Source organism: Lissotriton vulgaris, chromosome 7 (assembly GCF_964263255.1).
Source record: "Lissotriton vulgaris chromosome 7, aLisVul1.2, whole genome shotgun sequence".
NCBI lineage: Eukaryota > Metazoa > Chordata > Amphibia > Caudata > Salamandridae > Lissotriton > Lissotriton vulgaris.
The window spans coordinates 1,291,715,185-1,291,742,885 of NC_141695.1; the positions used below are offsets into that span (position 1 = coordinate 1,291,715,185).

The following is a 27,701-nucleotide window of genomic DNA, read 5'->3' on the forward strand; positions in this document are numbered from 1 at the left end:
TGGAACCCATATTTAGAACTAGTTGGTTTCAAAGGGAGGAGGGAAATCGGCTGAAATGTTTAGTGCACAAAAGTTGCCCAGTAGTTTTGCACGGTTGTGTTGGTGCGAGGGAAAAGGACGGCTAAGGGTTAGGTTAAATCAAAAAGGCATTCTTCGAAACATTCAAAGAAATTCAGTAAAGGATAAGACCATTGAAAAGAAGGATGGTCCATTACTGTGTCAGTACCTGTGGTGTATTCCAAGCCTACACTGGGTGCATTGGGGTGTTGTTTTTGGTTAGAGCAGCCATCTGCTGAGCAGCCAATCTGCTTGCAGGGTACTTTGCACCCCCTAGGGCCAGATGTATCAAAGGGTTTTGCCCATTCTGTGTCTATGGGGAAATGTGTTGATACATATGGCCCTTAGCTCCTGTATCCATATCTCAGAGTTGTCAGCACTGAATATGTGAATTGGTGAGAGCGATCCTGGGCTATTCTTACGTCTCTCATCTCCCACCACAGCTGCAGAAAATGCCTAAAACAGTTAAAAAGTGAAAAAAAGAAGTAGGCGAGGCTTTACATTTGTGGAGTCCTTTAAACTCCAATAAAAGCACAGAGTAAGCCAGTGCTTAATTTGTAAACATATAAGTGCTGGGCCCTCGTGATGAGGAAACAGCAGTTACCACCACACATTGCACAGCCAATGACAAAACGTACACAACTACTAACCATCACAGTGTTACAAGTGTGAGAATTCAGACTGTTTAAGGCCCCCAAGCTTTAAAAATGGGTTGGGTGGCTGCTATTAGTTGTTTTAAACATGTATTGAATTAATAAATAACTACTATCCTGCTGGTTGGCACCATGAGCCTCCAAACTGTGGGGTCCAAGTGCTAGTTGCACCCTGCAAAAATAAGGTATCCTGCTGACTCTGTATGAATGCCTCGTTTTCACTTACTTCTGGTGGTGGCAATACAGGTTGCTAAGTGGATAGGTATTCTCACTGCTACAGGACAATTTCTGTGCCTTACTTCAAAGTAAGACACAGAAACCTCGATTGCCATCACTAGAAGTATGTGAAGACGAGGCGTTCATACAGAGTGAGCAGTATACCTTATTTTTGCAGGGTGCAACTAGCACTTTGACCCCACCTTTCGGAGGCTCATGGTGCCAACCAGCACTTTGGCAGCAAGTATGCTCATAATTGTTTTTTTCCTAAAGGATTAACAAAATAAGATTCATCATAACCCAAAAAGGCTAATGGACTAGAGCGTGTGTTTTATGTTTTATGTTGTGTATGTCTTGTCTGTGTTCTTTCTTACAGGGCACACCACCACAATAGGATGACATACTATGTCTAGCAGTTGTAGCCCTCACATTTTTATAGGTCACTGTTCCTGCACTACTGGATATTACAACAATAATACCAAAAATATTCTCCTTTTGTGTTCTTTTTTGTCCTTCTTTTTAGGTTCTTATTGTAGGAACTTTGGAACAGACAAGTAGGCACATACTAGCCTTTTTTGCTTAAATATCACTTTTCTGTAAACAAACCAAAATTTTCGAGGGACGTGAGTATGGTGGGGATCTGTGCACCCCGTCCTGAAGAAGCCCAGCTGAGAAACATGTCGACAACGCACAACGAGGTGTTGTACATTAACATACAAAACACCTCACACCCACTCTTTTAACAGAACCAGCACAGGGGCCCATTAAAGTTTTTGTAGACCTCACGTGCCAGGTACTTTTTAACCTCACTTTGTCACTTTTCAGAACCCACCACTCACCTAAACACACTGAAACCTCACATGCACCACACATAGCCAAAATATAAACGTGCTCCTGTGTAGTCACTGGTCAGTAGCACGCTGCATCCCGTAGAGGGGTGCGAAGACCCCAATGATGAAGCATGACACCAATGATCCTTTTGGTGTGTGAGGGGTATTTAAAGAACACAGTGTGCTCCCCACAATTGTAGGGACCACTCTTACAAAATCTTGATGTGGCAGAAACTAAGCCAATTTAAGCTCCAAAATTACAGAAGGAAAGTGGCATTAAGACAAAACAAAACAGACCTCTGGTTAGATGACAAGAGTGGAAGTGGGTGAGTCAAGTGTCTTATATTTGCTTCCATGGGCAACCAGTGGGTATTGTGCAATTCTGTAAGTAACTGGTGAATTACTACTTGCTTTTCAGTAACTTGGTAACAACTTCACTGCTCACTGGATGTGAAATATTGCTATCTGGTAGCTGACTCTCCAAATTATAGAGTAGTCAAGCAGGCATGGCTGACTGAAGGAGGTGACAAGGATTTGCAACTCAAATACAGAATGGCAAAAACCTATAGCACTCGAAGGCCGCTCTCCAATCAGAGCTGTATCTTTATATGAGTGTAGGTCTTTATGTACAACAATAAAATGCTGAACAGTAAAATTTGAATGCACAAATAAAGCAGCAAGTTCAGTTGCTTCATCCAGCTTTTAGTGTTAGAACTAGTAGCCATGATCCTAAATTGTGGCCTTTTTTCATAATTTTATAAATAAGTAAACTAATAGATATCAATTTATCTCTGCTAGTTTCGTGAAACACCAGCAGAGGACTCTCACAAACTTTAATCAATTATTCATGTGGCCATAGATCAGAGGTCTTCAAACTGTGGGGTGCTCCCCCCGGGGGGGGGGGGGGGGGGGCGAGAAAACATCCTAGGGGGGGCGCAAGCTTCACGGAAAGATTTTCCCTTTACGTTTATTCTCGAGAATCATGGCCATCGAAAACAGGACTCTCTCTGACTGGGGGTAGCAGTCAGAGCAAATAATAAATATGTGGAGGCTTCAACTTTGACCTTCCTTTAATCCGAGACAAAAGGCAGGAAATGGCAGCGAATTTCACTTTCACTCAAAATGAAACTTAAAAACATATGCTGCTTTGTGTGGTGCATCTTCCCGGGCCTAAGCTTTTCTTGCTGGTGACTTTTGGCGTCCTTGCTGCTGCCTTTTACATCGGTTCATTGCACAGCTGTCTAGACATTTGAAGCGACTCATAAGTCAAATGTAAACATTTTCCTGCAGTATAATTTCCTTATTCCCCCCATCTTCTCTCTACTTCTGTTTTTTTACCACTGCCAAACATAAATTGAGTTTTGCCTCAATGCACAGCCCTTGTACAAACTTAGGGCCAGATGTATCAAGATTGCGTTTTGCGAATCCTAAATAGCGATTTTTTGCGAATCGCTATTTAGAATTCGCAAAACGGAATGTATGTACAAATTCGCAATTTTTTTTCAATTCCTTATTATTCTTTATTTGCGAATTCGCATTTTGCGAATTCGCAAATAAAGAATAATTTCCAATGCATTCCTATGGGCCAGGAGGCCCTTAGGAATGATAGTGCAATAATTCTCAAATTGCGAATTCGCAATTTGCTAATCGCAATTTGAGAATTATATCAAGGGTGCAGGGGTGTCTCAAAGACACCCTGCTGCACCCCTGAAATTTACATGTGTGTGCATTTGGCACTCATACATGCCCTATGGGCATGTATGTGTGTCACATGCCACCCTCACAAATGCCAAATAGGGCATTTTTAAAAGAAATCGCAAATTACCACCAACTACAAGTTGGTGGTAATTCGCGATTTCTTAACACAAAATCGCAATTTCAAAATGTTTCATACATATCATTTAAGGAATCGCAAAATTTGCGATTCCTTAAATGCTATGGCAAAATAAGGAATCGTAAATTATTGCGATTCCTTAAATTGCGATTTTTTCATACATAAGAAAAAATGCAAAAAGGCTGTTTGCGAGATCGCAAAGGCCGAAATTCTGCGAATTTCGGCCTTTGCGAGTCGCAAAAGCCTTGATACATCTGGCCCATAATCACACAACAGGTGTTCACACTACTAGACAAGCTGATATTCTTTCAAACATACACACACACGTAAGGCATGCAACAGTTTCATGGACTGTACACGTACTTAAAACAGGGAAATGTTCACGAAACGTGGGTGGGTTTAAACACCACCAGAAGGGTTTGGCTTCTGCAAATCTGCTGTGATGCAGGCATTTTCAGAGCTTGAGGCAAAATTACATTTGACCATTTGCCATAGTATTTTCCATAATACAGCATTTTCAGGTCATTTGTTGCAGTTTTACACCCATTCCTGTTCATGTGTGATAGTGCTGTCAAGAAGCCTCCTGCACAGCCTTAATGTAGATTCGGCCCATTAAAACCTGACAGTTGCTGTCTATTCCTATCCCAGCTCTAGTCAAGTAGGTCATTTTATTACCTGTACCAGGGCCCAGGGTATCTATACTGCTATTACATGATAATACAAAATTAACATATATGGCAGTGATAATTTCAGTTGATTGAGATGTACTTTCAGTGCAAAGACCTTGCCCCGAGAATGATGTGGTTGCCAGGTCTTCCATCATTCTGCTTGTTCGCTAGATCAGACTGCATGGTATTATATGTGGTCCTGAAAGGTGGGGGTGCATGCACTGGCCTTGTGGTGGTTTTCCCCAAAGGAAAGTTTCCCATCAAAGGGTGTTGAATGAGTTCAGTGATTGTGGGCCAGATTTACAACTCCCAAATCTTAACTTCACAAAACCCTGCTAATGTTGTTTTGCTATTGTGAAAATTACTTGCCAGCTGACGCCTCAGGGATAAACCGGTTGTCGAAGAGGCCAAATCCCAATTTCCAGAAATTATAGTGATGGGGGGGCCCGGCTCCTAAAAAATATTGCCTGGGGGGGCTGGCCCTAAAAAAGTTTGAAGACCTCTGCCATAGATGAAGAGAAAATGGCTCATGTTCTTTTAGAACAGGTGTGACCAGCAGTTCTAGGAGAGACAGATCATGCTGGAATGTCATTATAATCACTGATTTTACAGGAGTTATCTTGATCTCATGTGGGTAGTCCTAAACTCTAGTGTGGATAACATCTACTAGCCCAGGTTGAACACTCCTGTTCAAGACAAGTGATAAGTCCTGGATGGCAGGATCTATACCTTTGCTTCAGAACAACCACAGAAAACGTACATGAGCTTCATTTGGATCCAATATATGTAATTTATCTTATTTGGATATTCTTAATCTCTGTAATGGGTCCAAACCTTCTAGAAAATTAGATATTCATATTCTATACTAGATGTCTCACCTGAACATGCCACTACAAAGGATAAGTAAAAATGTATTGCTTCCAAAACTATATTTTGAAATTAATACATTTACGTCTTTGATACTCAACAGAATCATGCTCCATTATCTGAAAACTGGCATTTGTAACAATTGGGTGACAGTTATTAGAAAATATTTAAGATTTAAAAAAAATTGTACTAAGGGTATTTTTCTATTTCCTTTGACCAACGTTTAATAAAAAATGGATGTTTGCCAGGCCTGGATGATCTACTGAGAATTTTGTGAAAAGCTCTGCTTAGCAATGGTCATGAAAAAGGTGACCCCTGTATGGTCTGTGAAGTGGTTAGCAGATCCTAGGCCCCTGTATGTCTGGCTTACACAGGAACAAGAATGTATGTGCAGTATAGAAGTGGATGCCACACAAACATGCACCCTAGACCTTCTATCATCTGCTGCTCAGGATCAAACAGTAAGCCAGAAAAGTCATGACAGATAGGGCATGCCAATGTACCAATCTCCAGGCTCTGGAGGTTTTTACTTTTTATTGAATGTTTTATTTTAAAAAACATATTTACAATATGGAACATTTGTCTCCACCTTAGCCTCTCAGCTATGGAATAATCTGACTCTTGACCTTAAGTTTACCTCTTCCCATTGCATTTTCAGGATAAACGGCTCAACACCTTTTTGTTTTCCAGCTAATTTGACTATGTTACAGTCAGAAATGTTATATTACTGTTGCATCAAGGGACCACAGGATGTATGTATGATCGGAATTTTTTTTTCTTATAACATAACATCACCAAACATAGACTTTGTGTAGGTATGTGTGAGAAGTATGTCAGTGAAATTTAATGTGGCAACATGACAAACTATTCCATACATCACTAGAGGGTCATCAAAGAAGTGGAGTAGAGTTTTTGCAGGGCAAGATTCTTTCACCTAGGGGCATGTAGTAGTTATAGAGACGCACGGGTAGGGAAAGACGGTTTGAGGCAGAGACAAGATTACACTTTGATGACTGGTCTAACTGCAAATCATGATCTCTCAACTCTAGAGTGTGCGATCTCAAACGCAATAAGCTATACCATAGGAATGTTGGCCCTTCCTTGTTCACGTACCTGGCAGGAATCCCTTTTGCCCTCTTTGTACCCAGCACATATCATATCGGGATACACTTTGGGGATGGTGGAGCTTCCCCGGGAGCCGAGGTGGTACCACTCATCACATGTCTTCTTATCGATGATGGGGAGTTCAACCTCCTGCAGTACCTTGGGGGACGAATTACCACCTGAGAAGAAACATGGCATTGCAATGGGTTTCGTATAGATGTCATTGGGTGAGGGTCTAGAAGGCCCATGTGCAGCAAAATAATATATAAACAAAACAATATCCCAACTGGTATAATTTTAGGACAGTTAGTGGGGACATGAATACAACATTGTCCAGGATGGAACAAGGAGACTCCAAATGATTTGCAAATGTGCTCAAGGCATCATTTTACTAGGCATATTTATAAGGAATAGACAGATATAAGTCACAGTTAATATCAGCACTGCAATTTCAAATTGAAGAATAAACAACCCGAAGTTGTACAAGGTGCACGAGTGAGACAAGTGAATAACACTACGGCGACACAAGTGACAGAGTGATCAGCGTGAGCTGCGCAAGGTATTGGTGCATAAATATATACAGTGAGTTTTAAAAGGCACAGAGTGGTTTGTAAATAATTTCAGAGGATAATTTTTTCTTTTGTCAATGTTGATGAGAACCACTGTGTGAAGCGCGCCTAAAATCTTGCTGATAGGTCGACGGCGTTTAGATCCGTGGCAATTAAGATCATCATCAGGACTGGGGGGGTTGGTAGCAGTGCGAAAGTTGGGCCCAGTGGGGTCGAATTGGAGGAGGCAATCTCGTGGATCTGTTAGTTGAGGTTAGCAGAGAAACGGGTGCCGGGTCGGTCAACCCAAGAGGTGGTTGCTAAGGAGCCAATAGTTTTGGTAAGGTGCTCCAAGGGCCTTCAATCCAGTTAGGCGTAGTCCCAAGGAAGGCAAGTAATCCAGGGGAGAAGTATGCCGGTCCGTGCGTGACCGGAGGTAGGGGAGCGCGAGGCAAATCAATCTGTCCTTGATGTGAATCGATCGTTGTTCGGGCGTTGCAACGCCCGAACAACGATCGATTCACATCGAGGACAGATTCACATCGAGGACAGATTGATTCGCCTCGCGCCCCCCTACCTCTGGTCACGCACAGACCGGCATACTTCTCCCCTGGATTACTTGCCTTCCTTGGGACTGCGCCTAACTGGATTGAAGGCCCTTGGAGCACCTTATCAAAACTATTGGCTCCTTAGCAACCACCTCCCGGGTTGACCGACCCGGCACCCGTTTCTCTGCTAACCTCAACCAACAGATCCACGAGATTGACTCCTCCAATTCGGCCCCACTGGGCCCAACTTTCGCTCTGCTACCAACACCCCCCAGTCCTGATGATGACTCTAATTGCCACGGATCGAAACGCCGTCGACCTATCAGCAAGACTTTAGGCGCCCTTCACACAGTGGTTCTCATCAACATTGACACAAGAAAAAATGATCCTCTGAAATTATTTACAAACCACTCTGTGCCTTTTAAAACTCACTGTATATATTTATGCACCAATACCTTGCGCCGCTCACGCTGATCACTCTGTCACTTGTGTCGCCGTAGTGTTATTCACTTGTCTGACTCGTGCACCTTGTACAACTTCGGGTTGTTTATACTTCAATTTGAAATTGCAGTGCTGATATTAACTGTGAATTATATCTATCTATTCCTTATAAATATGCCTAGTAAAATGATGCCTTGAGCACATGTGCAAATCATTTGGAGTCTCCTTGTTCCGTCCTGGACAATGTTGTATTCATGTCCCCATTAACTGTCCTAAAATTATACCAGTTGGGATATTGTTTTGTTTATATAGTTTACTACCCCAATCCCAACAAGGTTGACGGGTTATTACTTCTGTGTAATTGTACAGCACAATAATAAGTATACCTCCATCCCCCATTGTCATGCATGCATTAAATTAATACATGTGCAGAGAATCTGGTAACATCATATATGGTGTAACAGAGTCTTGTTTCTTCAGCTATATCAAAAGGTAACGAGCCATAGCATATGGAGTTCAGCACCACGGTTCGTCCAATTTTGGGAAAAATTGCCTCGCTCATGTAATATATTATGATATTAATAATTCAGTGGTAAGCTCTGTAGAGAAGGGGTTACCAGGTAAGATTTGTAGGAGGAGGCTCATGAGGACCATAAGTTATTATTCATACAAGAGGGAAAACATTTTAGAAATTGCCTTTCAATAATTTTGCGGAGGGCAGAAATCCCTAAAATAATTTTAAAAAGTGCATTGTACAGTCTTCATCTTTCGTTGCTCTTACACGGGTTATTAACCCCTCCACACGGCTAAGGGACGTATAATGAGGGAGGTTGTAATCCAGTTTCATCTGGAAATGGTAGGTTCCATCTTTCAACCCTAATCAGAATTACAAGTTAGAAAGGCTAACCCACACTTTGTGTCCACTTCACTGTAACACGTTGCAAGGAGAAACCTGATGGAAAATCAACAAGAAAAACTGTTACGAAAAAAGCAAACCAAGCTGAAACCATGTGCCACACCTGATGCCACATATCATGTCTTATTCTCAGTTGAACAACTCACAAAGATGCTGCAATACCGCACCTGATCATTACTGCAACCCTCGGTATTGATAAATACTAAGGAACAAATGTTTTATTTTTTCATGCAAGCAGTGCAGCAATCAAAAGTGATGCGCTGGGTTGTCTAAAAGAAAGAAAAAGCAGGACAGCGCCATATCTAAAACGATATGGCACTGCTGCTCTCTTCGAAGCACTCGCACACTTCCTGGGTGCTCTGCATCAACCACACTACTACACACAAGCGCCTTGAGACCCTTGCGGGTGAGTAGTGCGCTATACAAGTATCAATTGACACACCTTAGTGCATCTGTGTGTGTGGTGAGTCTAGCCAGGGCTTTGTACTAGAAGGTTACCATTCCAGCACAAAACAGTATACTTAGACTAACTTTACAACTTTTCCCACTCTTCATGTGTACTATACAGTACAGCACACATTCGAATTGGAAAATGTTTGGAGAGAACAAAACCTTTCTCCTACTTAAGCCCTTGACTGAAGAAGATGTATTTTGTGGGACAAATCCCTGTCTACAAATGTTAGTAGATAGAGCTTACTAAAAATCTTGGAGGGTAGTTTGAGAAAGTCCATGCTCCACCCACGGGGTGCCCCTTTGATGCAACATAGCACATAACTATCTTATGTTATGTCACTTTAATTTGATATCGCGCACGAATCACACCAGCAGGGGCATCTCGGCACTGAGGACGGGCACAACAGCAGGAGCAGAGAACTGAGTTAGAGCAATCCGTCTTCAGTCATTTCTTACATTTGATGTAATCAGTGCAAATGCGGATTCGGAATGGCAAACTGTTCCAATAAGTGGAAGCCATATGTGAGAAGGACCTGCCTCCACACCTTGACCCTCGGATGTGGGGTGGTAAGTGACACTTTATCTATGGATCCCCAGTTCCTAACTGGATATTAGCGTGTGAGCTTTTGGTGTAAGTAGCTAGGCCCTTTCCCCATTCAAGTTTTGTGGGTTACACAGCAGATTTTAAATACAATTCTCTTTCTGACCGGTAGCCAGGGTCGTGTTCTCAGAAGTGGGGTCGAGGCAGATCTCGAGGAAAGAATAGCTATGGGAGATGTTGCGACTTTTAGAGAATATCCAGCGTTTTGCTATGGAACTTCAATCCCAAATCAACACTTTCCACTGGTTTGTGCCACTGTAGATAAATCCGGTTGTTGGTGTGTTCTTTTTGGAATCAAGCTTTTATATGGTCTTGGGTGATGTGCATGTAGTCCTTTCGTGTTGGCATGCATATGACAAAGTTTATGTGGGCTCAAGTACCTGTTGTGTATCAGCGTGTATTACATTTCTCTACTTCATGTGCTGCTTGTTGATTTCCAAAGATCTAGCCATAGCATTAGCCAGCTGCTGTGTTGCTGGGGTGAAATGTTAGGTAGACACTAGCCCTCCATTCCAGCTGGGATGTGTGTTTTCTTCACTGATGCTGCTGCTTTGTCTACATTTCTCTCCTTTAAATGTATCTTGGGAACCCTGGTTTGCCTGCTTGCAACACCCATGCACCTCTGCTGGCATGTCTGAGCTGGCATTGGCCTGTACATAGTTAAAGACATGTCTGGACTGGTGTGTTAAGTAAGTGTCGGGCAAATAAAGATTGCTCAAGCGTTTAGATAGACTTAGCACCTACAACCGGTTGTTGAATGTCCAGGAATTCTTAATTACATGAATAACACTCAAGTCTAAGAAAATATGTACGCAACAGGGAGTGTCTGGTTTCCCTCTCATCGCTGCTCGCGCCCATTCCTGAAGTACCATGGGCATATCTGGGCAAGCATAGCCTGGCGGTCTGGTCCAAGTGCAACTGCATTTGAGAGACTGATGTTACCATGGATTTGGATCCCCTGTTCCTGATCTGAAGTAAGCTATTTTTATAAGGCGTCACACCTTTGTTTGGAATTTTGTTTCTCATCTAACTTTCAAACTCACACATGACATAAACTACAGTCTTCATGTCTCTTTGGGTGGACTGTGTGGTGAAGCAAAGATAACTTGTGTCCTGTGATGAAACAAGAACTTTGGGCTTGATTTATTCTCTTCTCAGTGACCCCTATATCCCTTAAGGTTTTTTTTGTACAATATCCTTGTCAATGATTTTCAGGAATTCAATAACATAGACTGCCTCTCTCATTTCATTCAGTTAACAACTTTAACCAGAAGATGCCTTCCCGATGTGGCTCCCTTCCACAATTACACTACCAACTGGAGACTACATAGCTTTGCTTGTAGTAACATTGGCCAGCCACGGTTCCTCCATGGGGGCGGAGCAGCGCTGCCCTTCCCCCCCACACTGCTGTAGAAAGCTGGAAAAATAAAATGGTAATAAGAGGATTTTATTACCATTTTATTTTTCCGGCTTTCTGCCGTATAGAGAGGGCGAGACGGGCCAGTGCGTCATTGATGCTAATTTGCAGCAATGACAGGTGGCCCCTTCAGTATGAATTGCACGTCGGTTTGGCCAGCTACCTTGCTACAGCCAGCCCGACATGCGCAATTCAAACTCTTAGACAGCAGGGTTGGTAAGCAGGCACAGGCCTTCAGTGATCTTCAGAGCGCTGAGGCAGTCTGCTCCTGCCAATCCAGACACTTCTCTCATGTAGTATGAGAGCAGAGTCTGGAATGGATATGGAGCTGTGGGACCTCACGCTCGAGGAGTACGTAGCAGGGGCCAGAGAACACGGAGGACGTGCTGCAGGCTAAGAAGGTAAGTGAAACCTTTTTTTTCATTTTTAAATGAAATTTGTTATGTTTTTTTATTTTATTTATGTTGACGCACCATTTCTGTGGGTCACTAACCGCCACTGCTGGGGGCTATCGATGTATACCTCAGTGAGTGGGATACACTCTGCAGAGGAGAACTCAACACCCGGCTGCCATTGCTGATGGTGCCCTGGAGAACATTCTGATCCCTGGTTCCTGGCACTCATGCAAGTCTGCTGTGAGGAGACTTTAGGAGCCCCTGGTCTGGCAAGGCTTGTTTGTACATGTGGCTTCTTGCATCTTCACATGCCACTTTGTGAATTCAGTAAATTTTCCTGAGATTATTCATCCAGGCTCCTGTCGTAGAATTTATGTTCAAGAAAAGCTATGTATTTGACTTAGATAATGCCGCTTCAAGATGGCATCTTCTTTGCTTGATTGATTGATTGAAAAAGCTTTATTCGAGTTATACACTCATAAAAGCACAAACATATAAATTCATACATTTTTAAAACATCAAACATTCAATTACAATAAAATTTATAATCGAGGATACATAATTCATAAGCATTAAAATTGTTACCAATTGGGATAAAATAAGCTTTTTCATGATATGCAAAAGCTAAATGCATGATGAGGTATAGGGACCTCCGCGTTACGGACCATTCCCGAAGTTTATACTATTAAAAACTCATACCATACATATTAGCCGCATTTTGTAATTAAAATTCATATGTATCTCCCAGTAGATATTTGCAAGGATAAAACAAACAAAGGAAAATGTAAAATTCAAGACATATTGGGGGATAAAGCCCTTCGCCTTATAGACCATGCCCACCCCAGATATTTTGCTGTTCCTACTACGATGGACATTTCAGTAGAGGAACAGATAATTCTCAGCCCCTCCACACCGCTTCGGACACCAAGATTCCTACATACTGGAGCCAACCAAGATTTTCTTGGAGTTACATAGGCCTCACATATAAAAAGAAAATGTGCGACGTTTTCATTGGGGGCCCCACATGACGGGCAGCACAAACCACTACTAGTTTTCCAGCTGGACGTCAGACTCCTCAGGGGGAGAGAGCCTGCCCTTAACTGGAAAAATAGTTTCCTGTCTAGTGGGACAGTTATACTGTCCCAATACTTTTCTAGGGATGGTCTTTGTTTGATTTCCATAAATCTACCCCCCATGGAATCCGAGTTTGTGCTCCTCCAAAGTTTCTGGTCGATGTAATCCCAATATATTTCTTTGATGTTGGATTTGCTAGGGAATACCTCCCCAAGGGGGTTTTCCCATAATTTGGAGAGCCCAAGTTCCGCAAGGACGTCCCTAAGCGTTTTTAGCCATTTAATTTTGCAAAAAACATCTGATTTGGCTAATGCTAGGAACCCCTCAGCGTAGTGTCTTATTTCCATGGTTGTCCATAGCCGTCTCCAGTAGAGGATAGGCCTCAGTCGGGCACGGTCCCTGAGCGATCTTCTGCCTAAATCAAGGCCAAGCGGTATTAGTGGGGTACTTTGGGGAAGACTAGTTATCCCTCTCAAAAACCTGTTCTCGGATTTTTGAACGGTGGTAAGATTCTCGAAGCCCCAGACTTCAGCCCCATAAAGGGTTGCGCCCAAAGCTTTTGCGTCATAAACCATAAGAACAGGTTTTATGGGCCTGGTCTTGGATTTTACTTGCTCAGCCCTGAGGGCTCCTGAGATTTGCTGGTGTTTCAACACCGCCTTCTCTATGTGTCTTGACCAACCAAGTTTGCTTGATATCTCAACCCCGAGGTATGTGAAAACATTTACTAGCTCTAATTTAATATTATTCAAAAATACCCTAGGTTGAGATTGGCGCTTTTGCCCAAAGGCCATCAACTTGGTTTTATTTACATTTACCTCTAGACCCCTTTCCTTACAAAATGCGTCAAAAATATTCAGGGCTCGCTGGAGACCCGACGGGGTCTTGGACACTATCAAGGTGTCGTCCGCGAACATCAGGATAGGGACTCTGATGCCCGCTAACGAAGGTGCGTCAACCATTGCGTCCAATATCCTATCTACAATGCCATTAATGAACAGGGAGAACAGTAGGGGAGCCATTGCACATCCCTGCCGCACCCCCCGCTCAACTGGAAAATGAGTGGTGGATTCCCCATTCCTCCCCCACTGGACCTTGGCATAGTTGGTTTCGTGAAGACGCATTATCAACGTGAGCAAATCAAGTGGGACCCCTATTTTGGACAGAACCTCCCACAGCGTGCACCTGGGCACCAGATCAAAGGCAGCCCTTAGATCTACAAATGCTACATAAAGACTGCCTTTGCCCAGGAGTACAGTCCCCCACCGTAGCATGGTGAAACGAAAAATTTGGTCGACCGTACTGGTTGCACGTCTGAATCCTGCCTGGTAGGGGGATAGGGCATTGTTGTCATCTACCCAGGCCATAAGTTTGTCGACCAGCATCTTCCCCACTACTTTTTGCATAGTAGCCAACAAACTTATTGGTCTATAGTTTACTGGGAGTGACCGGTCGCCTTTCTTAAAAATCGGTATTATTATTGCCCCCTTCCATATATTGGGGATTTTTGCCCCTTTGGCCAAGCCATTTCCCAACAGGGTCGCATATTTTGCCCACTTGACCTTGTCGTATTTAAAGATGTCTGAGGGGATTCCATCTAGCCCGGGGGCTTTTCCCCCCTGCAGAGTTGAAATTACAAGTTCCGCATCCTTGGTTAGAAATAAATCGCCCTTGCAAAAAACCATAGGGATTGGTTCTATGGCCACTATATCCCTGCACTCAGCATACTGGGGTTTAAAATACTCGACCCACAATGCCTCATCGACATTGTTGTCGGGATTATTGGGGGCACCCCCTCTTCCCCATTTCACAATTTTCCAGAACAGTCTGGAATCCTTTTGCCCTGAAGCCACCAGTAGCTCCTCCCAGTACTCCTCATCCCACTGCTTCTTAGCCTTTCGAATACTGTCGTTATAATATTTCCTGGTGGTTCTAATCGAGGCCTTGTCCCTGCTCTTGAGTGCTCTACCCAGCCCCAATCTAGCTACCCTACATTGTTTGTTAAACCAGGTTGGCAATGTGACTGGTACTTTCCTATTAGCCTTCAGAGGCTTAGTAAAGTGCGGCTTTATCAAAGAGAAGAATGTGTCATGTATATCGGTTATTTGGACAGAGCCTGGTAATACAAGATCTACTTTTTCCATGGCGGCAATAGCAGTGTCTACCTCCAAATTAATGGACTCCAAAGTGGCCAAATTAGCCAGGACATATGGCCATTTCACCCTTCTTGAGTCATTGGCCACAACAGGTACGCTCCCACTACCTGACACTGAGTTAACTCGTGCGGCCCTCCACCAAGAGTGGGAGACACAGAGGGGGTTATGGTCGCTTTCTACTCTCCCCACAATTTCCATGTCACCCACACCACACCATAACTCAAGACTAACGATGACATAGTCAATCCTACTTTTGTTATGTCCATTGTCGAATGTACAATTACCACATTGGTCGCTTTTTGTCCTGCCATTAAGGGCCCTCAGACCATACTCCAAACATAATGCATTCAACAACAAAATATCTTTGGTCCACCGCTTCACAGGTAGGAGATTTAGGTTGGGGATGCCCCAGAGGGCATCTTCCTCTTGTCCTATAGGGTATGCAGTGTTTTCTAGAGGCTCAAATGTCCTATTCAGGTCGCCAGCCAAAATTACTCTATGTCCAAGTGACTGAGATTCTAGGGAAGCGGATAGAACTTCTAAGGTAACAGAATTCCCTAGCCTCATGCCCCTGGCATATATATTATAGATGTCTATTATTGTACCCTTGGCTACAGTTAGTCTCAGTAATTGAATATCCTTGCAACCTAAATCAATCATTTTTGCCTTTGCGTTTGAATTTTGCTTAATCCAGACTGTAAGGCCTCCCATAGGCCTACCCCTGGGGCCTCTAGTTGCCGGTATACAGAAATTTAGGTAACCCGGGAGGTGAATTGGCTCACATGCCCACGTCTCTTGGAATAGGCACATTTCAAACCCACTAACAAAATCAATCCACTGCTGTGACAACACTCTAGCCCCCAGCCCCGCAACATTCCATGACATAAGTCTCTCCAGGGTGTTTTCTATGCAAATCCCCTTTGCGTTAGGTGCTGTTGGTAATAAATCATCCTGTTTCCCACGGTCACAATCCTCACTTAGAACAATATTTACACAATTTGCATCTGTACCCTCCTTGGTGCAAAGGGTAGTTAGAAGATCCGGTTCACCCACACACCCCTCCAAACATGCAACAATGCCCCCATCCCTAACATTCGCCACTTCGAGTTTTTGGCTCGTTTCAGCGTGGGGTGTCAATGTAACATCAGGGTTAATTCCCCCAACCATATCCTCTTCCGGTCGTAATTGTTCAACTGGTCTCTGTCAGCATCCCCACCTCGTCTGCCCCTGCCCATTATAGGGGTTAAATGCCTCTGTGTAGCAATTATTTGACCTAAATATGGGAGCAACAGGGGGGCCAGCCTCAACCCAGGTACAGAGACTGGGTCTCGGTTGCTCCCTGGAGCCCCCTAAGTAGATCACAGGTCTGGGGTAAAAGAAAGTGAGGTCCACAACCCCAATCCCACCGATATTAATGTTCCAACCTTGCCCCGTAATCAGCCCCACAACCCTTGGATCCTGGAAGTTAATTATAATACACTCACCCCCCTGTTTTTTTTAGGTATTCCCTATCCAATTGACCCTTCTGGCCCCAATTATCAGGCCATCTACTCCCCCTGGCAGTGGTCTATTGACAGAGAGCCAATGCATGGCCTTGTTTTTTAACATGTCATAAGTTTCTCTTTGACCCTCCATTAGGGGTGGGACGTTAGTGAGTATGGCCACATATGGATAGGAGTCCGGGGTGAGCTGTACCGGGGGGATCCTAGTTGGCAATTTGGTTATTTGGGTCTGTGTATGTGCTTGGTCTAAGGGAACACGACTCTGAGTGAGAGTGTTTTCCACTGTTACACAGGTGTTAATCCCATTCCCAGTACAATGAGCATTAATCCCACTGCCATTGCTAGAGTGGATTTTATCATTTCCCGCCTGTTGGACCATAGCTTTTCCCGATCCGGTCATCAAAGGTGTGGCATTTTTGCTAGTTGTGGGAGGTGGATTTTTTACACTATCCTTGCTACCATTGTTATTAGTATTGTTGGGCTTAGGATTTTTTACACTGACCTTACTACCATTGTTATTGGTGTTATTGGGCTTAGGTTTCCCACAATTACTGATGGTTTTGGTAGACATTGGACCAGGTGCATTCTTGCTATTCCCCCCTTTGTTATCCTGTGCAGAAATACCACTTACGGGCGGGGATTGTAGGTCAACCAACACGGCTCCTTGATCTTTATCGCCTGTCTGTTGGTGTTTCCCATTCTCACCCACTTTTTTCCCAGACTTAATTAGAGATTTAATAGAAAAGAAGTTATCTAGGCTAGCTTGTTCAAGATGGTCAAGTTGTTCAGCTAGCTTCTTAAGTCTTAGTTCTACTGGATTTAGAAGGGAACGCATTATTTTTTCCACTTCTATCAGAAGATTATGATTGGGAGATAATGACCCCGAGGGTACTATGGTAGTTTGATCTGGGACTGGCACCGCCAATGTTATCGGAGGCACCGTGATAATAGGGTCCACTTCCACAGGGGCAGCTTCAGCCTCCCCTGTAGTCATTAGTACGCCATTCTTTGGAGGGACATGGCTAGAAGTTAATTTAGTACCCAACTTCCTGTACTTTCTTGCCGGTTTTAAGGGTTGTGATTTTTTTGCAGTAACTCCCCATTTCCTTTTAACACTGGGCTTAGATTTAGACGCTTCCATTTGTACACAATGATTTTCTAAAGCTCCTTTCCCTTTTGCCGTTTGGCTAGGTACATCAAGATGCGCAACAAATGAATTGGTTGCTACAATGTCCAGTGAAGAGTTAATTGCTAACTCATTGGGCAGAGACACATCAAATGATAGGTCCTGGGTGGCTGGTAAAACAATGGATGATAGTGGTGTCACCAGTGCTGGAAAGTTCAAACCTGGATTTTTGTCAGGTGGGTTTTTCAGAAGCTCAATCGAGAGCCTACGCCCGGCTCGTCTTTCCGCCAGAGCGATCTCTTTGTCAATATCCTGCGGCAAACGCTTGAAGTAGGAGTCAAGAGGGCCCATGACAGCAGGCTCAGCTTCCCCCGTGGGAGGCAGCAGGTTGGAAGTAGTTGCTGTGCAAGCCATAGTGCTAAAGAACCCCCTTCTACCCACCTACAAACAAGTAGTTCTCAAAGCAAATACAAAAAGAGTGGGTTGATCAGTACCTGGACCGTAGATGTTAATAAGGTGGCCCAGCCCGGCCTCCAGCGGCCCCGGACGGCCACAGACGGTCCCGCCCTTGTCCCGGGCTTCGCCCGGCGCTCCCGCGCAGCGAGGAGTGGGCGTTGATATATAGGGAGGGAAATAGGTGAGTAGGCGGAGCTTGCAGGGAGAGCGGCCCAGGTGTTCTCTGCCGGGCTATCAGGGACTCCTGGGATATGGAGTCCCTGACCACGCTGCTCGCAGCCCTGCAAGACTGACCAGCGCCCTCAAACACCTTCCACGTTCCCCCGGCGCACTCCTGTGTCCTGAGAGCGAAGCGGGACCCGCGGAGCGGGTCCGGCGAGGGGTAGGCGTTCCTGGTGAAGGCAACAGCGTTCCTCAGATGGGCAGCAGCTTACTCCACAGACGGGCAGCAGAAACAAAGGTAGAGGGTCTTTGTGTAGATTCAACCATTTTGTTTACTTCCAGCTCAAGGTTTGGAATTTCCTATTCAGGTATCCAGCACGTTGTAATTCATATAAAAATTCTGACTTGTTGCTCACTCTGATGAACAGGATACCAATCCAGGATTCAGAGTCCTGCTTATTTCCACATATCCCCTATCTTGTCCCCCCTTTCAGAGTTTTTTTTTCCCATTTGGTCTCTCCCCAGAAAAAAAATTACTCTGTTCTTGTGCTTCATCCTTCCCTGGGGCTCTTAGTAAACTCGCAGTAAAACGATAGAGTGGCAAAAGCTAAGAGAAGATCTACCTTCGAAAGATGTAGCGACCCTGAGTGTGTTACCAACCTATCGCAAGCCAGAGAATGATGGGTCCAGTCTTTATCTGCTTTGACGCATGCCTGGTGAAGATGTGCTGCTGGAACAGGGATGAGTACCGTGTCTTGGACCTGGCCTAGTGTCACACTGTCTAGACACTGGGTCCTCCATCCACCACGAGGGAGCCCTGCCAAGGTCCTCCCTAAGGGGAGATCATCACTTAACCCTCTTGCACCAGTGTAGGAGATAGACCTAAGGCTATGCGAGGCTGCTACATTTTGAGCCGCATTCCCGAGGGCTCTTTGCTCAGGCTAAGCTGACCCGAACTGAACTCAATGGAGGCTTCTGGGGCATAAGTAGTCTGTCAGCAGCCTCTCCCATGCAGCAGGGCACCGAGCCATCTCACTGCAGTCACTGCCACTCACTCCAGACTCGGCCAAGGTACATCTGATTACCTCATCTTTCTTTCCTGCCCAAAGATGTGCTGCTTACATTCAGTAGCTGCCGGCACAGGTAAGAGCGGTGGGGCGGGGCGGGAAAGTAGACATAAGTAAAATTTTATAAAAAAAGAAATAAAACTACTAAGCTTGGGCTCGCCGCATTGCAGAGTGCAAGGTAAGTGGTTTTTTTAAATGTAATTTTACTTCTCTCGTTATATGTCGACTTACCAGACCCCTACCCTGCCCCGGCCTGCGCCCTGCCCACGGCCTCACTGCTTTTACCTGTACCGGACGCCACTGCTTACATTTTCTTCTTTGGTTCTCAGTAGGGCTTGTGACAAAGCTTAAACAACCAGTGAATCGAGTACAGTAACTTTGACTCGCTCCCACACTCTCTAATGAATATTTTATTTCTCCATTCATCTTTTTTTCTTATATTCCTCTTCTTCCTTAACCCTCCTTGCTCTTTCAATTGTGTCCTTTTTTCTCTACCTTTCCCTGATTTTCTAATCTTTGCCTTCCTTTTGTATTTCTTCAGGTTTCTCGTTTTCCTTTTCTTTCTAGTCCCCCTGACTCTTTCTTCACTCTGATTTTACATTGTTTTTCTATTTTTCGCACCATAGGCTTTTCTTTTCTTCCACTGTATTTTCTTCCTGTAATGTTTGTATTAAGGGAAACCACTAGCGTTTGCCCTGTTTCCGGCTATAACGGGAAAGATTCTTAGGACTGAATCCGTCTGCAGGTCAGATGTGTATCTCAGAGGGCTCCCCATCCTTGCTTTAGGAAATAACTAGCAATGCTTACTGTCCTGTTTGAATGTCCTTAGAGCTCTTGGTTCCCAGGGTCAAACTGTGGGGCAGATTTACTAAAGCATTTATAAGTTTGGGAAGCAGTACTACAGAAGCACTCGTTTATGTACTCTCAGTGGCGGCTGGCATGTACTGAGGGTGATAGGGCATGGGGATTTTTTTTTTAGATACTTACCTTCCTGGCTTGTAGTGCAACGTCCTCCTCCCATGGGTGTCTTCTGGAAGTTCCGGACCCAGGAAACTGCACTACCCAATCCTGGTGCTGCTCTCACAGCATGAGAGAAGCACCAGGATTGGAGTAAGCCGTCTCACTCAGCAATCTTAAGAGCACTGGGGGCCTGCACTTTCTGTAACCCAGTTGTCTAAGACAGGCAGTTAAGAAAAGTTTAAAATGCTCATGTGTGGCTGGACATCCCAAGACAGGCGGTAAAAGAGGAATGCACCTTTTAAAGTGGACACCTCCCTGTTGCTGCCACTCGGCATCCTGCCCTGCCTCGTCTGACACTTAAGGGTCCATTACGATTGCGGGCCGCAACAGCAAACAGGACCGCCCGCAAGATGTGGTGAGGTATCGCAATGGCAATTAGGATGCCATCGCCATGGTGGTGGTGGCATCCCGCATATATTGCATTGCGGCGGGCGGTGCTGAAAGCAGCACCAGCCACAATGCAATATATGCATGTTGTGCATTGGTATGCACAAAGTGACAGGCCCCCAAAGTGAAAACCGCATGCCTTTCCATGGCGGAGTCAGTCAGTCAATAAACTTTATTCTTTTTTTGTTTGAAAAACCATAACAGTTACACAGATACAATACATAAGAACAGTAAGGTATTGACACAATTTAAAAGAAAAGGTCCAGTACCGCACAGTAAATCAGCTAAAAACATATCTAAATAAACAGACTCTACATATCCATACAGTGCCTTGATTTCACAGATGCATTTAAAAACCCTACTGTAAAAAAGATACAGTCATCCTTCAACAATTGAAGATACACAACCGCCGGTCTCGGCCATGGAAAGGCATTGGAAATGCCACATACTAATATAGATGGCGGTATCTGCAAGGCACCGCCATCATATTATGGGCCTTTTCCGCCCGGTAACCTACCAGCGGAAAAGCAGCAGACATGATAATGTGGCGAGGGTAAAAGGGCGTCCGGTGGGGTGTGTTGGTGGGCGGATCACCACCGCCGGTCAGGTGATCTGCCCGCCATGCTAATAGGCCCCTTAGTTCGGGATGGGTAGATGAAAAATTAAATGGAAATAAATAAACTTTATTACCATTTTATTTTTCAGCTCTGGGGCTTGTGGGGCAACGCTCCTCCGCTCAAATGGAGGAGCCGCCCCTGCGTACTCTTTAGTAAATTAGCCCGAAATGCTCAGATCCCCATTCACAAAAGTGCAGAAAGGACCCAGTCCTTTCAATATGCACTAACTGTACATGAATATTCCAGAGCATTCCTATTTTCCCAAATCCATGTAAGCAGATGTAAAAGAGTACTGCAGAAGTACCGCTAAACATACTCCAAAATGTCGCTGTGTACAGGCCCCTGCATGTGCAACATAAAATAAACAGTAAACAAGACAAATACCTTTAGGTCGGATGGAGCCCCAGCCGGTGGCCCAACATCTCAAGCCCATGGGAAAGGTTGTGGTCATGGATGGTAAGCAGACGGGCAGTATGTAATCGGTGTAGCGGACCACATCCCGGAGCTCGATCAGGGCAATGTCCCCACTGGAGCCTTTCCATCTGTGTGTGGAGTGGACATAAATGGCCTTTGCAGGGATGGTAACGGCAACAGGCAGGTAGAGTTGGAAGGCCCCGAGAACAACTTCATATTCCGACAGCTTAAATCCCCTGAAATGAAAAATTGAGGATGAAGTGCCACAGTCCATCAGGAGCTTCGGGTCCTCCTGCTCTGAGCAATACCAAAGCTTTTGCATGAAAGGCTTGGGTCTGACTTGGAGCCTGGAGCACCAGAGGAGAATCTTGCTGGTGGATGGAGGTTCCTCCAACATATTATCTACATAGCAGATAAAATACAGCCAGTGGTTTTCTTCTCTATTCAGGTTTTCCTCGATAAATAAATAAAGTACCACCCGAACCTACCAACTGCTTGAGTTCTAGTGGGGATTAGGTGTCTCTGTACAAGTGCAGTGAGTAATAGATCTAGATAAGACAAAGTGCTTGGCTGCATGATTTCTTAATTCAGAGTTTCCAATTGAACTGTTGATGATGTGAACCACAGGTACATAACAATGAAATTGATATTCAAAACAGCACAGATCAAAATGGAAATTGACTGATAAATGGACACAGATGCAGTAGATGAGGTGATGCCAATGAACAGCCTATCTGTGCATCCAGTCTTTAGGTGAGACACAAACAGTCAGGCATGATGTATAGAGGCACCCAGTTTTATAAACGAGGAAAGCCTGCATGACATTGTTGATGAAAAAATATCTGCCTACAAGGAATATTTATCAAGCTTTGCAATATGAAAATTAAGCAGGTGGATTTCTACTACCCAACTCCCGCCTCACAAAACCAACATCAAATAAAGGATCTAGAAAAATCCTGGAAGTTCTTCCCCATGGAGTTACTGAAGGACATTTAGCTGAAAAATTCCTCATTTCCCTGAAGTAAATCCTGGGTAAGTCATTTGGTTGTTTGTCTGCAAGCCCAAGAAGTGAAATGCTGAATCCAGAACCACACTGGATAACTTCTGATCTTTGTTCAATTAGGGTAAGACTGGTCTTACACACTGAGACCTACAAGGCACAAAGGGCTTGATTACGCCTTAAGGTGTTATTTAATGCACCTAATAAATAATAATACCACGGGGTACGTTATCTATCGGGTGCCATAAATATCAACTATTAGTAGTTTGTGGGGAATAATGTGGATTCTGGTGTTTAATGCTTGAAGATTCACATGCAACAGTAAGTATTGTATGCTTTTGCCCTTTACATTTTGGCAGGTTTGAGCTGCCGAAATATAACAAAGGTTGAGTTACTTTACGCATCCAATAATTACTGGATGCTTTAAATCCCTTCGGTAATCCCACCAATGCATAAGCAGGGGTTTACACATGGGTCTGAATTTACCAATCCACTTGTAACAAGGCCCTAACACTATACTGCCCCGTATGAGCTTCGAAAAGGTCAACAGCTTCAAATATGGCACAAGTCGTGTGCCACAAATCACCTGCTTTACCTATCTCCTGTGGTTAAATGGCTGTCTAAATAAACAAAAAAACTTCTGAGATGAGTACCAGGCACTGACACTGCCCGAGTTCCCAGGTCATCTACGCAAGCTGCTCCTCACCGACTACCCATATATTTATAAAATATAAAAATATTACATCACAATTGTCAAGCCTGCTTTTTTAGGAAGAAACCACCTTTTCTCACTCCATAGGGCATATATAACACCTGAAAAGCTGTCAAAAATGGGGAAAGGTAGACCTACCATATGCGCAAAATGTGGCCTTGAAAAAGTGACTGACGTTCATATGTTCTACCAATGCCCAGAAATCAGGAGGTTTTGGGACGAAGTGGAAATAACAATATCAGGTATTTTGGGTATCACGGTAAGCCTATCACTGATTATTTTTGGTGTAATGGAAGGTCTTACGGGCATCCCTCAAGATCTGTTGTTCTATGCAATTCTACTGGCCAAAAGATAAATTTGTCGGAAATGGGTGGGCGCTATCCCACATCAGCATTTGGAGTGGTTGGAGTCTCTCTTCTACATGTCTCGGATGGACTTATTAGGGAAAGACTCTAAGAGGAAAAGATTTTGGAAACCCCTGCAAGTTTGGGGTGCTGGTGCATGTAGGGCGTCGGGGGGAATAAGGGGTAATGATGACATATGAAATAGGAAATATAGATCTGTCCAATGATTACACCTGTAAAACTCTCTAGTCTGGCTGCAGGGCTCCCCCGTTTGTACTTAAGACAGCTGCTGGCGTGAAACTAAACCCTGAGAGAGAGAGAGATATCAGCAGGGAAGGAAATGCTTATTGTCGGATGCCCCTAGGTGGTTGGTCTCGCTTTTGTGAAAGGGCTGAAGTAATGGACATTATACTCTGAGGTGAATGAGGACAAAAAAAAAACAATATTACGTCACGAAACTGGGAACTGCCAAGCTAGGAGGATGGAATGTGAGGAAACTGCTTACCTTACAAAACAGTGAGCTGCTGTCAGCACCCAGGTTTCACCAATCAAGGAACCACCACAGATGTGCACCCCTTTCTGACGTATGCTGGCCTGCCAGGGCCACTCTCCATTGGTGGCATCCTGTCCGCCCACAATTCTGTCCGAGCTCAACGGTCTTCCGCATCCTGTGGATCAAAGGTACATCCTGTCTGTTTAAACGATTCAGATTATTTCTTTATAATTGGTAAAAGTGTGCCATCTATGCATGTCTAACCTGTGTGTTAGCGTGTACTGTTTAGCCTAGTCCCTTTGTGTGCTGTGCCTATTGTAAGGTGTGCAGACTCTGTAGGGCAGTGTTTATGTGAGTGCCCACAATATGACTGCCAGGCTGCAAGTTAGAATGCTATCCATGTGCGTGGCCAACTTGGAGGTCCAGATGGGGCTGCTGTCCTAGAGTGGATAGAGCAGTGTCTCTCGGACTCCTGCTGCAGAGAAAATTGATGGTTAATATATTTGGCTTCTGATGCATCGAAGGCTGCCCTTTCTTACTCAACTCCTCACCTTTCCCTCTTCCACTCCACATCGGATTGATCAGGGAAGCACTTTGGTCTGGCGCTTCTAAGATAGTTACATTTAAGGTTTATGCTGAATGGCACTAAATATCATTCAGATCAAATGCGCTGTAATGGCGGATGCACATGGTCAGAATAAAGCAGACATCTGATCCAGTCCTTGCCTAAGAAACAAGCATTGGCAAAGCCAATTGGTCCAGCCTTTGCCACCCATTGGCTTTGCCAATGGTGTTTAGTAATGCTGTCAAGCATCCCTGATGCTGTGCAGCTTGGCTAAAGAAATCAAAACTAAAACAAGCATTTGCAATGCAATAGGTCTTGCATTTGCGAGCGTTGAGCTATTGGCGTTGTAAATCAATCAATCATTCAGGGTTTTTAAAGCGTGCTAGTCACCTGTGAAGGTCTCAAGGCGCTAGGGGATGGGGATGGGGAAGGGGGGGCTGGGGGGGGGGGGAAGGGGGGGTTGTGCTGCTCCGGATCAGCCAAGAAGCCAGGCCTCGAGGCTCTTCCTGAAGGTGTGCAATGACAATGGCATTTAATAATGTGTTTTTTTTAACTTTTTTTTGTTGCTTTCAGTAATTTTTTATTGAAAGAAAGTTTATATATACAAGGTGCAGAAATACGAGAGGGGGGAGACATAGCAATAATGGTAATGGCATTTCGAACCGGTTACATAGTTATATCGTTACTTCAAACATCAAGTTGGCATAGTCTTTGGCGGCAAGCAGTGCATAAACAACATGCACTTTGTACTTCTAGTTGTGGCTTACGAGAAGCAAGGCTGGCAGTAACTGTGCCTCTTTTATTGCCAGCCTTGCTTCTGATAAGCAAGGACTATAAGTACAAAGTGCATGTTACTCACTGCTTGCAGGTTCTCAATGCTTTAGCACAAAAGGAAATGTTATGTTTTTTAAATGGTCCTGAAGAATTGCATGGTTCTACTCTGCATATTGTTTTCAATTTCCCTCTCACAAATGTTGGCGTCAATGATTCGTTTTGTATGCCACATTCAGGGTTGCGCTTGGACACAGCATCTTCCAGTTGCATTGATTGCCATACACTGAAGCCAAGACACAGCTAAGGGAGGAAAAGCAGGCTGATACTGGTTTGGGCAGTAGGAGGTTACCAGCCAAGAAACAAATACAAGGACGTTCCTTGCATAAGACAATGCACAACAAGTGGGAAGAGTTAATTTAACATCAGAGAGGCTGGAACAAACAGCAGTCTAAGGTTGTTCCTTATGAATCTGTATTCCCACTCGTTGTACATTGTCTTACGCAAGGAACGTCCTTGTATTTGCTTCTTGGCTGGCAACCTCTTACTGCCCAAACCAGTATCAGCCTGCTTTTCCCCCTTAGCTGTGTCTTGGCTTCTTCTGGGAACTACCCATGTAACGCAAACCTGCCGCCCCCCCCCCCCCCTTTTCCCTCTGCCACCAGCAGTGCTGCACTGCATGTGAAATTCTTCACTTTCTGTCTCACATGGAGCCGCTGGGCAAGGCTTCAAAGTGACTGAAATAGCCTAAAAATCTATTATGTGTGCAGGTATTCAGACAGAATATCAAGTTGGAATTGTCAACTTACACAAATATTGAGTTGGAAATATCGCGACACAGAAATATCAACAGCAAGAATATCATGGTCTAGAATATCGAATTTAAGGTAAGAAATATTGTTTTAAAAAATATCGAAGTCATTAATATAGTTAGCAAAAATATAGTTTAAAATATCGATTTTTTAATTAGTGTTATCTATTTTAGTTTATATTTTAAATGTATGTGATGTATGTTTTTTGTATAATTATTTTTTATGTTTTTTACTATATGTGTTAATTTTTTTATTAGTTATCAATTTTATTTTAATTAAATATAACATTTTTGAATTTCGTAGTGGGTTGTGGGTTTATAGAGAAATAGGGTGTGAAGTAATTTAATTATAATAAATGAATGAATATTTTGTATTTATTCATATTTATTTAATTTAGATATTATAGTGTTAATTGTGGAAACTAATTTATTTGTAATTAATTATTAATTGGTTGTTAACTAATATTACTTAATTATTTGGTAAATAATTATGGAAATTATGTACAAAAATTAAGTGTGGGTTGTGGGATTTATGGGGGGTAAATGGTGGCAAGTAATTTATTTTTGATTATTTCATAATTTGTTGTTAATTTTAATTAATTAATTTATTGAAAATTAATTATGGAAATGTGTAATTATTGTATTCAATCAATCAATCAATCAATCAATCAATCAAACATTTGTAAAGCACTCTACACACCTTTGACGGGCTCAAGGCGCTGGGGGGTGGGGGGGGGCAGCTACTGATCAAACAGCCAGGTCTTGAGGAGTCTCTTGAAGGTCAGCAGGTCATGGGTCTGTTGCAGGTGAATGGAGAGGGTGTTTCATGTCTTGGAGGCGAGGTGGGAGAAGGATCTGCCACCGGTGGTTGTTCGGTGGATTCGTGGAATGGTGGCGAGGGCGAGGTCGGTAGAGCGGAGCTGGCAGTTTGGGATGTAGAAGGTGAGTCGCTTGTTGAGGTATGCTGGTCCGGCATTGTGGAGTGCTTTGTGAGCGTGGGTGAGGAGCTTGAAGGTGATCCTATTGTTGACGGGAAGCCAGTGCAGGTCCTTCAGGTGGGCAGTGATGTGGCTGTGGCGGGGGATGTCGAGGATGAGGTGTGCGGAAGCGTTTTGTATGCGTTGTAGTCTCTTCTGGAGTTTGGCCGTGGTTCCTGCGTAGAAGGCGTTGCCATAGTTCAACCTGCTGGTGACGAGGGCCTGGGTGACCGTCATTCTGGGTGCGGTGGGGATCCATCTGTAGATCTTGCGAAGCATGCGAGGGTGTTGAAGCAGGAGGAGGAGACTTTGACTTGTTGGGTCATTGACAGAGAAGAGTCCAGGATGAACCCCAGGTCGCGTGCGTGGCCTGTGGGTGTCGGCCCAGTTCCCAGCACAGCTGGCCAGCAGGAGTCGTCCCAGGCGGAAAGGGTGGAGCCGAGGATGAGGACCTCTGCCTTGTCCGAGTTCAGTTTGAGGTGGCTGCTCTTCATCCATT

General features: G+C 44.1%; 1 protein-coding gene across 1 annotated transcript in view; it reads right to left on the reverse strand.

Annotated features, from left to right (window-relative positions):
- Positions 1–27,701, reverse strand: part of LOC147703517 (serine protease 27-like) — a 50,761-nt gene that overhangs the window by 5,647 nt on the left and 17,413 nt on the right. Inside the window, exons 3-5 of the mRNA XM_086929500.1 lie at positions 24,091–24,253; positions 21,500–21,765; positions 6,239–6,408 (exon numbers count right to left, since the gene is read on the reverse strand). Of these exons, the coding sequence (XP_086785626.1) occupies positions 6,239–6,408; positions 21,500–21,765; positions 24,091–24,253 (599 nt within the window). The remainder of the gene's footprint in view (positions 1–6,238; positions 6,409–21,499; positions 21,766–24,090; positions 24,254–27,701) is intronic.